The 12,068-nt window shown below is 45.3% G+C and overlaps 1 protein-coding gene across 1 annotated transcript in view; it reads right to left on the reverse strand.

Moving 5' to 3' along the window:
• Positions 1-12,068, reverse strand: part of ABCA4 (ATP binding cassette subfamily A member 4) — a 1,114,059-nt gene that overhangs the window by 335,476 nt on the left and 766,515 nt on the right. Inside the window, exons 27-28 of the mRNA XM_078650330.1 lie at positions 7,673-7,721; positions 6,245-6,328 (exon numbers count right to left, since the gene is read on the reverse strand). Of these exons, the coding sequence (XP_078506456.1) occupies positions 6,245-6,328; positions 7,673-7,721 (133 nt within the window). The remainder of the gene's footprint in view (positions 1-6,244; positions 6,329-7,672; positions 7,722-12,068) is intronic.

A 12,068-nucleotide genomic window follows, 5' to 3' on the forward strand; every position in this document is an offset into this window, starting at 1 on the left:
CTCTAAAAATAAAAATAAAATAAAAAATATTCTCTCTGTTGCGGCTCCTGAGCCAAGGCATGGAGAGGGGAGGTGCCCGGCAGTAAAACAGGGCTGCTGCACTGTGAGCAGCCACTGCGGTGAGCCACATTGCCTAGACCAGGATTCCCTAATGCCAGTCTTGGAGGGCCGCATCCATGCCAGATTTTTAAGATAGCTACATTTATATAAATGTGAATAAGCTAAAAATCTGTCATGGATCCAGCCCTCCAGGACCAACATTGGAGAACCCTGGCTAACACCATGGGACTGAGCACAGCTCTGGGTCAAGTGGCTTTACTAGCTTGGGGAAGGTGAGGCTGACTTATATACATACCTAGGAATCCTGCGGCCTGTCCGGGGAAATACGGTGAGGGGTGCAACTCTGGAGCCTGCGGGAGATCCAGTCAATAATGAGCTGGAGGTCGCACACCCTTTAGATGGGCTACGCAGTAGAGGTATGCCCTGCCCAGGAGACTGGACATTTTTATTAGCAGGAGCAGTAAGCACAAGACAGAGGTTGTAGCCCTCTGTGGAAGTAGCAGCTTGGCCCTGTGCTGAGTACCCGGATCGCAAAGCATTGCCATGCAAGGTGAGCTGTGGCCTGCTCTGGGAGACTAGCTGACCCCGTGGGAGTCTGAGTTTTGATGGGCTCCCTTCCTTCCTCCCTTTCCGCTTCCAATGTGAGGAATGAAGACTCTAGAGATCAGTCTGAGGATACACGGACGGCTTTTGACATTAATATTAAACCAACAAAAAGAAATGTTGGTGGAGTACACAGTGGCTTCTAATTATATGTGAACCATGTCCGTCACAGCGATTTAGCTCCCTGTGTTCCAAATTGGGGTCAATTCATTCGTAGGTATCTTGCTGTGTGAGGACCGGGGAGACATTTAGGACTAGATGGACTCAGACAGAAATGGACGACAGATTTTAGAAGTTGGAAGACAAATTTGACTCTGTCAGCATCTTCAAGTAGACCTGTGCAAAGTCAGCAAGAGGACATTGGAGACTGAACGATCAGTCGAAGCCCTTAAAACTGAGCTCTATGATCTGTGACCTAAAGTTCGCTCTCTATCTGACCTGACCCACTTCCTGAATGCTTGACTCGAGGATTCAGAAGGAATATCCTGACGCAACAATATCCGATTTGTGGGAATTCCCAAGCGAGTTGAGGGCAGCACTCCAGAAAACTTCCTGAAACCATGTAATAAGGTTTCCCTGAAACCTGTTGGCCTGTCATGAGTCTTCATTGAGAGGGACCACAGAGTGTTGGTGCCTGCCCCCCCCCCCCTTCCCCCCACCCCGCCACCTAGGGTACAACCACATGCCAAGATCCTGAATTACAGGAACAGGGACTTCATACTTTAATTAATCCAAAAAACAGGAGAAGTGCGGTACAAAAATGGGACAATCCTTTGTCTTGGTGAAACTAAAGTGGAGAGCCGCAAACTTAAAATATATGTTGTACCCAGCAAAAGGGTAGCTGGAGGTTGGTGGTAGGGTTGGAGCCTGCCCAGGTTGCAGCAGACCTGTGGGACCACGGGTTGGACATTGCTGGGACAGTGGATGGACAACATTAGATTGGGAGTGTCCTGGATCAATACCAGACAGGGAGAAGGTGGTGGTTGGGTCGAACTCCTTGGTACTGTTACAATACCCTTTTGAGACACCAATGGACCAGGAGGTGCCCAGTGTCTCTGGTGGGGATCAGGAGAATGATCGCCTGAGATAATCTCCTGATAGAAGTATGGCCTATCCCCTCCCATTGTTCTCCCTCCTTTTTTCTTTTCCCCTAGAAATCTTGATTCTAAAGCCTGATGAGTACTGTTCCACTATTCTGTTTTAATAGTGTCTAACATTAATCAACACTCACGGGTGGCACTTATGCTTTCAACACTGAGAGCGCTGTGGAGTTTAGTGCTCGTATTATAATTACTGGATAAGAGTCTGGGGGTTTAAAAAACACTAGATCATAATTGGATCCCGGTGCAGACAGCCGTCGTGGTGATATTCATGCCCTCCCACTTGTTAGGATTGCTGGGAGGTCGTATTGGACTCTCTCTGATATTCCTGTAGGGATTACGGGAGCCTAGGAATTGGTGCCTCTCTGCTGAATAGCTCAAGTTTAGTGGTGATTTGTTAATTATTCGCATTTCTTTCTCCTGGGTTGTTTTTCCTATTTATATGTTCTTAACCAGGTAAAGGTAGCTATTGCTATAGGGGAGTCCTGGGAAGACCCGTGTTGTTGGTTGATGATTGCGTTTACCCAGGGAGTGTGTCGAATATTGTTTTTCTCTATACGGTGCCCCAGGTATTCTATAACAGCAACTGAATATATGACAGTATTATCAGACATTATTGCAGCATAGGTCGAGACTGACAAGGATGTGCATGTGCGGATTCCGGCTGGGCTCCAATACCCCAGAACTTCTTGGTCCCACTTAAATATTGAAGATGGCGATGGATACTTACGTGAAATGATTTGGTCGGCCTTACTGTCTATACTAAGCAATGCAGAGTCCAAACCTTTATTAAACGCCATCCAACCCAGTTTACGCTTCTTCAAGAAATACACTTGATGGACGAGGAAGTGCTTATCCTGCGTAATGGTATGGTGAGCACTGGGGTTCCATTCCAGCATCTTTAGTCAAGGGCTGATATAGAAGACAGGTACACACTAGTGCATGGTTTTCTGAATGGTGTAGAAATGTGCTTGATGCACAAATATGCACTTAAAGTGGATGATAGACAGTTTTTCCGTACATTGTATGATGTATTTATGCTATTTATTGCTTATTTGGATCTCTCAATATTTTGGGCAGGCTAATTTTACTGTGGCTTATACAGTGCCCTAAATAGGCACCCACCAAGGCGCCTCACTAAACTGGGCATGACTAAGGTGCTACCTGGGGCGTTATTACAGAGTTGCCCTGGGGGCGCAATGGGCATTTGCGCCCGCTTTGCGTGCCCCCAGGGCTCTTTGGTATCACAAAAGGGGCCGGAGATGCTTGTGCGTCCTCTTCTGCAATACTGAAAGCCCTGGCGCACGTACAGCGCCTGTGATTCCTCAGGAGGGCGTTCCCTCATTTGCATGGGGGCGTGGCCCAATGCAAAAGAGGGAACCTCTTTGCCTCTACAGTTCCGCCATGTTACAGGCGCGGGCGTAAGGGCAAAGAAGCTCACAGGAGGCGCACTGACAGTGTGCCACCTTTTGTGCGCCCTCTGATTGCAGTCCTCTAGAGGGGAGAAAGGAAGTCCCATAGACCCTCGAGACATCCCCTTGCAGGCAGGTGCAGCCACTCACTGCACCCGCCTGCAAAGGAATCTCTAATCCCCTCTAAAAGTGCACGCGGGCGCCGCCTGCACTGTGAAAACACTGAGCGGTTTCAAAGCAGCTGCTCCGTTTTTCAGATGAATGCGCTACCCCCAGGGCAACAGGAGTTCCCGGCAGTCCTGGGGCAGCGCATTCACACTAATACAGCACATTTTTCTTGATTGCACCGGGCGCAGCTTTTAAAAGGTGCACCCCACACTATCAAGGAAAATGCGCTGTATGTACATTACGGCCCCAGATGTGATGAATGATCTAGACAGTGTTACTGTACGCAGAACACTGCATGCTAACGACACAGAATATTCAGATTAAACTGAGGTGCATAACACATACAGCAGATTGGACCATAAATTAGTTACATACATTCTGGCAACAAAGATCAATGCTGCATACACGTTGTAATGGTTTCATGCATCATTGTTAATACGGAAAACTTCATATGGTAGAAATTGAGATACAGCATTACAAGTGAACCAATAAGAACCGTACCAGGCAGTGCACATGCAAAATTCTACAAACGTAGCCAACGTTTCTGGCAGAAGCGAGTCAAGCGCACCTACCTCGAGGCGTCTTTAACAAGCTTAGGTTGCTTAAAAGCAAAGCCGATTGTATGGCAAAATATCAAGGAAATAATATCCTAGGACCAAAACATCAATGCCTAAATATTAAGAACCAAACTATAGTGAATGTAAATAGGTAAGTATAGATTTACTATTCTTAACTTCACATGCGCCTCCCCTTGGATAATGCATATATGCACATATATATATATATATATATATATATATATATATATATATATATATATATATATATATATATATATATATATATATGTGGAGGTAAGTGTAGTAAACCTATATTTACCTACATAAACTTTTTTTTTCTTGTCAATATTTTGGTGCCAGCATATGTCTTCCTCGGTATTTCGCGGGAAACCAGCAAGTGTCTCTGAAGCTTAACTAAAGGAAGGCTCAATGTGTTTCTACACCCGGCAGAGCTCGGTATGGGTAAACCTTGTGGCATTTTTGTTGGAACTGTAGGATTTTTCTCTATGAAAGTTTTTATGAGGTCCAATTCACTGTGCCCGATTCACCGCAGAAGTCGGAAATGTACTCCCGTGGGATGCTGTCTACGTATGAAACAAGTCCGACTTTTTTTTTTTTTTAAATGAATCCGAGAGTATGCTTGATAAGATCCGACAGTTGCAGGTTGCTTCGAGTGCTCCTGAAATGTTTTTTTAATTTTTGTATTATTTAATTGAATTTATGCCTGCGTGAATGAAACGTTGTAATGCCTATGCAATTCATCGCTTAATTTGAGCCGGTGGTTTCCGGTGCTCAAGCACTTAATTGGTTTCCGGTGCTCGGTACCGGCACATACTGCTAGATGCATCAACGTTCGATTTTGCGAGTCCTTAATTGCGAAGTTTTAGGATTCGCATTTAGGAACTCGCAAAATCAGATGCATGTAGGATTTACTAAAATATTAGCATTTCCATAATATTCCTTATCTGCGACTCGCAGAGTGCGATTCGCAAATAAGGAATGACATCCCATTGATTCCTATGGGCCAAGAGGACCATAGGAATGAATGGGGAGGAATTCTCAATTTGCGATTAGCAATTAGCTAATCGCAATTTGAGAATGCGATTTCAAGGGTGACGGGTGTCCAAAGGACACCCTGTTGCAACCCTTAAATTGACCTGGACACTGGTATTGCGCACACTGGACATGTGTGTGTGTGTAACATACAACTTTGAAAGATGCACTTTAGTGCATTTTTTCACAGTTTTCGCTATTTACCATGAAGTTTGATTTCACGGTAAATAGGGACCCGTATCAGTGAAATCGCTAGCTATTGTACATTCATGCATTGCATTTAAGGAATCTCAATTTGAGATTCCTTAAATGCAATCGTAAATAGCGAATTATGCATTTGGGATGATGCATCCCAAATGCATAAATACCGGTCGCAGAGGGGCAGATTCTGAGAATCTGCCCCTCTGCGAACAGTATTTTGCTTGATGCATCTAGCTGTTAGTTGTCAACACCGCATTTGGGAGAATCTGTCACATGGCGGAGCTGCTCATCAAATTTAGAGATGAGAGGAACAACGGTTGTTTATGAATAAAATATACATCACAAATGACTGGTACCATTTTGTTGTGAAAAAAAATGACTGGTACCTGCCTCCCCAGCCATTTCTTTAGCTTTGAGGCCCTGGAATAAGCTGAACTGTCGCACTTGCAGGCGAGAGAGATGGTTAGTAGCTGAAGGGGCGATGGGTGGTGCAAGCTGCAGTGGCTTCCTGTTCGGAGCCCTGGCACTTATTATTTTACAAATTAAGCACTGCTTGCATGTATTTTTCTTCACCATGGGCAAAATAGTTTTCCATTGGGGTACGGACCCCTTCCACAACACCTCACCATTTGTGGGCTTCTTCTCGTACACTGCCCTCCCATAACATGGTTCGACCCCTGTCCTCGACAGAGTAAATATCTAACTCTTTAGTGTAATGAGCCATAGAAACACAGTTGAACCCCACTAACAGGTTTGCCTGTGGGCGTGCACAAACTTCCCTGTCAAATGCCCTTACAGTGTCTTTACTCCTATGAAAAAGTATTTGTGGGTTAATTTTTTACATGTGTATACCATCTTTGGAGAGTATTACATTTCGATTTAAATTTAAAATAAACTTTAGGACGCACAGACTTAGTGAATCGGGCACAAGAGAATTACCCACAAGGAAATATTTTTTGGGCATTTTCCATACCAGCTTTAGAAAAACAACTTCATAGGAATACCAACTGCTATTTTCTTTTTTAAATTTCATTTACTCTGAAAGTTTTCCACACCGGTTTACCCATCCGCGGCCCACCTGCGTTACCTTTATTTCGATCAACGTTGACAACAGTGGCTGCATTGTCCCCCAGGCTTGTTCTGAACTTCCTCTGTTCTAGCATCCACTCCACTGTGATTTGAGTAACAACAAAATGTAAAGCCAGTGAAGATTAGTGAAGATTTCTGAGCGCGGAAGTTAAAAGTGACTACCCCTCTCCCCCACAGAAGAGCAGAGGCCCATCTCCACCCCACAACTCCCCCTTACTCACTTATTGTACACTTCATGCTCAACGGGTCATCAGCTCCTCTGTGGCTCCTCTTATTGCGTCACGCTGTATCCTAGTTCCTAGATTATGACCTCACTCTGAGACGTGCCTTCCAATCCTTGAATTGACAGGATTGGTGGTTGCCCCTGAAATCTGCCTAGCAACTACCTTTGTTTGTGCCATCATTTGGCGGGAAAACCTCCGATAAGCATCTTCAGGAAAAGCTGTTTCGCGTGGAGATGATTACAGGCAATAGATCTTTTGAATCATAAATTAGAGTGAACTTAATACTCCAGGATAACTTGACATTACCTACCATCATTTAACATTTCATTGTATAAGGAGCATGCATACATATCAGCTAATGAGACCTGTCACCTGTTTCTAACTTGATTCAGTGATAACGAAGCAACAAGTTTTAATTGATGGACCACATTGCTTTTACTAAAACTTTCTCCTAAATATGTACGTTAATATTCAACAAGATGTATGTTTTCTCATATTGATGGCTTGTGAAATGCAGTGTTCGCCTATGAACACTGCATTTGGCAAGCTAACCATTCGGTGTGTGTCTGAGAAAGGTGGTAACCAACACAAAGGAAAGTCTAGACAAAGTAACGTATGAGGTCACTTAGACCTTGAATGGCGTCCCAATGGTCAGCCAGGTCGGTGAACGCCTTTGCCTCTGTCCCCGAACGGGCCAACCAGAGTGCCATGTTTTGTGGCCTACGCAGAGTTCTTTATTCTTTTTTAGTGACAAATCCCAAAGGCGGTGATTTGTTTCAGAAAAAGAAATGCCCAGTGGTCCTAAAGCAGAGAGAGTTGCTTCTCTGCATGTGGGGCCATTGATTTCCCTGCTAGGACTCAAGTAGAGAAAAATTGAATCTGGGGGGCTGCTCTAAATAAGGAAAACTTCTCAATGTGCAAAAGGCGACAGATCTGTTCCGTCTTAGATTGCCACTGGTGATGGCTTCACCTGCAGTCAATCAGCGGTTCCGCCACCTCTAAATGAGCCGGCGAACCTCCAATTTGGCAGGGCAGGAGAAACAATGATTTACTGCAACTCTCAACCATACCAAACTCCAAATGGCGCCCACAGTATTCCACAATATGACTTTTAGACATGGAGAAGGTAATGCCTCCATTTTAGACTTGTGTTCAATACATTCACAAATGGAGAAATGCCTAAAAAATGGCTTCCAGTGTACCTGTATTTTCTGTGCCAGCTCCAGAATCTGCAGTGACCTTCAAGAAAATCTGTGAAAAGATAATCTCAGACTCAGATCAAATGTAGACAATTTACAAGCATCCTTAGATACTTAAACATTGATGCCAGACCCCACCTGATTATTTCACTTTTCATGCCTGCTCAGTTTCTGTGTGCCCTACTGACAGCATGGGTGGCAGGTTTTTCATTTGGCATGTTGGCAAAAGTATCTCCACCAATCTAGTGTTTGAAAACCCAACACTTAGACGGTTATCTGTCACAGTGACCCAGATTTATCCACCAAAATGGCTGCATTTGCCATGGAAAAAGCCACTTTGGATAGAAACGTTCAGGAAAAGATTCACACATATCTGCCAATGCTGATGGAAATTTCTCTAGAAAACGTGGAACCTTGAATTGTTCTCATGAGTACTGGTTAATTGTACCCAAATAGTTGGATTCCAAACATTATGGGAGAGATACAGAAGCAGGATAGGTATACTATGCTTTTATTTCCCTTCGAGCCTGCCAATGGCGACCTTTCATGGAGTTAATTTCACCAGACATGGCAGCATACCAACTACCCTACAAAGGGAACCTAAGGAACCAACAAACCTGGCCGAGACGATGGCGCAGGCTTGTGTTAATCCTCTGTGCTTGTCCTCAGCCTATAGAATTCAGATTTCCTCTCCTCCATCACTGCTGTAAGACTGTTCAGTGTTTTCGGTTTCCTATCTGTCAAAATGGGGACAGTAAATATCTTTCAGTACGGTTTTGTGATATGAGTTGAAGATGATATGATGTAGTTAACAAAACCTTTACTTGGCACAGAAGGGATTTCGTGGAATCCATCTAGCCCTGGTTGGTTGTTCTATGCACTAAGTGCACTTTGTATTGCACTGTGTATTAGAAATAATATTGACTCTGTCATTAACATCTGTGAATGCTGAAATTAAAGAAATCTGAAAGACTGCAAGAACCAGAACACATTGGGGTTTCACTGTGGAACACCTAAATACTGTAGGAGGCTGGCTTAGTATATGGCGATCACTTAAAGGAGTGATACACCTTGCACTAATCTAGGCAACCCTTAGGGTCATTTTAGTGGTCTTTGAACGCCTTAAAGCTCTCACAGGGAAAGCTGTGGAAAGAAGCCTTCAGGCTTGCCTTGAAGGAGTGTAAAGCAGCGTGTTTCCCCACATTTAATTAATAGTGTAGATTAGAGGAGAAAGAACCACACAGTGTTTGTGAAATATAGGGATAATTTATTTGCACAACACAATCACCGCCACGTGGTGTATCTCCTACCTAGAGATATCAGTATTACAAATAGAAATTCTTAAAAGAAATCAAGTAAGTAGAACAAATATACACTGGGAGACCAAAGCATATACTAAATAAGTGGAATGTGAATGGCAAAGAAGAACAGGAATTGGATCAAAGGACTTAGAAGGGGTTGGTAAACCAGAAACCACCCAAGGTAGGTAACCAGGAACCCCAAGAAGACTGTTGGCAGAGTGTAAACCCAGCTGTGTGTTCAATAGAAGTCAATTAAGAAGTCCCAGTTTCAGTTTGAAAGAAAAAGGACCCTTCCCAGAGGACCCTGAAGAAACCGTTTGAGGGGCGGTAGGTTGGAGAGTCACCCCAACCAAGTATGTCCCAGGAACCATGTTACCTGCACCACGGAAGACAGGTGCGTAGGGGTGAATTGCGTCAGAATCGTTCGTAGACGACAATGAATTACTCAGGAAGTAATGCCTCTGGAGAAGTCTGAGAAGGTGTCTGGTGGAATCCCAGGGTGGATTCTTGAAGCGGTAAACTTGCAAGCAGAGAGGACAGAGTCTATGCCACTTAGAGGTGACCAAGAGGCACAGAAAAATAATGCCACCCTTTGTCAGGAAGTTCAGAAGAGTTCATGAGGACCTTGTCGCTGCAGCGGTGGGGACCAGGTGATGCTGTGGAAGTCCAGAAGCCACAGATGAGCTGTCCCACGTTGGATGTTTTGTGTCTAGGTGGTCGTTATCTGGCGGAACAACAACAAGCCTTGGTAGCCGCAACTGACATGGAAGAAAAAAGATGCAATTGTTGGGACTAGCAAAGTCCAAGGGACTCACCACATGCAGGAGAGTCAGGACAGGCCAAGAGCAAACAGGGGAGCCAAGCAAAGCAGTAGAAGACCCTCAAGAGGACCCACAGGCTGAAGGCACAGGAATCACAAGATGAACTCAGGTACCTCACTACAGATGGAGGCTGTCACGTTTTACCCTCCCCGACCTCTGGGAAATCACTGTCTGCCCGGTACTGAGAAACGGAATGGGAAACTACAAATCCCATGATCCTTTGAGCCGCGCGCTCCTATGACGCGACGCTCCTAGGGATTAACAGGAAGACGGGCGGAAGACGCGCCGCCGATTATTCCTGCTTGTTGTCTTGGTTCGTGCTCTGTGGAGACTTGTGGTTATCGGCGGAGGCAAACTTTTGGGTCTTGCAGAAAAGTCACGCCGCTATCTGCGTGTGGATTACTGGTGAGGCTTCGGAAGCGCCTGCAACGTGGTGTTCCTTGGTGTGGTGCCTCTCGTGTTTGGATTTACCAGGAGGGGCTTAGGAAGCGCCCGTGTTCGTCCTTCAGTCCTGCACAGGTTTTTCTTGGAATCGAGAGGGGCACATACAATTCATAGTGCATTACAGGGTCCGTTTGTTGAATACTTGCAGGGAGCGTCTTGCTCCGGTTAGTGCAGGACACCTGGGCATAGGTGCCGCCTTACCTGTTCGGTACTCTTTGTCTATATTTCGAAGCGCTTACAGAGCAGGATCTGTAGAGACGCTATAACATTTGTTGTGTTTTGACAGAGAGCGTCTTGCTCCGGTTAGCGCAGGACACCTTGGTATAGGTGCCGCCGTACCTGTACATTTCTCAATATCCACTTGGAAGCGCTTACAGAGCAGGATCTGTAGAGACGCTATACATATACTATATGCTGGGCTTATGATTTACTTTCTTAACTATTACTTTTAGGGAATATTGGGAGGAGAGATCCTGGGGTTGTCGCGTCTTGCACACCCGGAGGTCGTTCTTCTAATTATTTCCTCGGAGGAGAAAACCTTTTGTTGTTTACCACTGTGACCAGGAATGTGATCGCTATTTGTTTTCATCGATTGATGCTCTGGGGCAATTCTAGGTTGTCTATTTCCTACATAAGGTACTATACCAGGGGATATAGAAGCCGCCCTTAGATCCTTCCTGCATACAGGCAGACCTGTGGGTTATCCAGGTTTTCGGTGCCAAGAGCCCAGCTGTTCTCCTCCGGACCCAACTTTTCCCCCGCTTGATCACCTTAACAGTCTGGGCACTATTTCAGTCAGACTTGGGTTGATCTAGAGGTGGGCCCCCTTATAGCATCGACCCAATCCTGAGGAGCATCCAGAACGGACCTGACAGAATAATCGGCCTAAAAGTTCTGCTCCTCCTGGTTGGGTTGATTCAAAGCATGGATTTAGAGGAGGTAGTGGCAGCCTTAGGCCTAGTTCAGGCTGAGTTAGCCGCCTCCCGCCAGGAAACGGCTGCGTTGCAAGCACGCATGGATGCTATGCAGCGGAACCCGTTTGATGCAGGGAATCCTGCCCCACATCCAACTTCGTTGGTAGTGGAAATGCCTTCTCCGGTTCCTTTGGGTCCCCCAGAAAGGTTTATGGGAGATAGAAAGAAAGTGCAGGTATTTATGACCCAGGTGATGATGCACTTTACCTGTAAACCCAAATGTTTTTTAACTAACCAATCACGGGTTTCCTTTCTAATCTCCTATCTGGGAGGAGAGGCAGCCCAGTGGGCTGTACCTATAGTCAGGAATAACGAGGGAATCCTTTATGATTGGGACCTGTTTAGAGCCGAATTTGAGAAAACGTTTGACAGGAGAGCTGAGACATTCTCAGCGGATAAGGAGTTGCTTGTTCTCAAACAAGGCAATTCGGATATAGTGACGTACCTAAATCATTTTAGGAGATTGATTGCTGAAACAGATTGGCCTGAAGCCAAACAGATGGTTTTGTTTTACCAAGGACTCACAGACAATCTCAAAGATGTAATAGCACAAGTTGAACCCCAGCCTACCACATGTGCAGCCTTTATCGATTTGGCGTTACGCTTGGATCACAGACTGAGAGAAAGAAAAGGAGAGACCGGAAGAAGAGACAGACCACTGGTGTTCGGGGAGAAAACAACTAGCGGGGAGAAAGCAGAAGGCAAATCCGAACCTATGGAGGTTGATGTAGTGAGAGCATCACTCACTACCAGTGAAAGAGAGCATCGTCGCAAATTCGGGCTGTGTTTGTACTGTGGGAAGAAAGGCCACTTTTTGCGAGAATGTCCTGTGAAACCGAAAGGAGGACGCTATCGAACG

Source organism: Lissotriton helveticus, chromosome 1_1 (assembly GCF_964261635.1).
Source record: "Lissotriton helveticus chromosome 1_1, aLisHel1.1, whole genome shotgun sequence".
Classification (NCBI taxonomy): domain Eukaryota; kingdom Metazoa; phylum Chordata; class Amphibia; order Caudata; family Salamandridae; genus Lissotriton; species Lissotriton helveticus.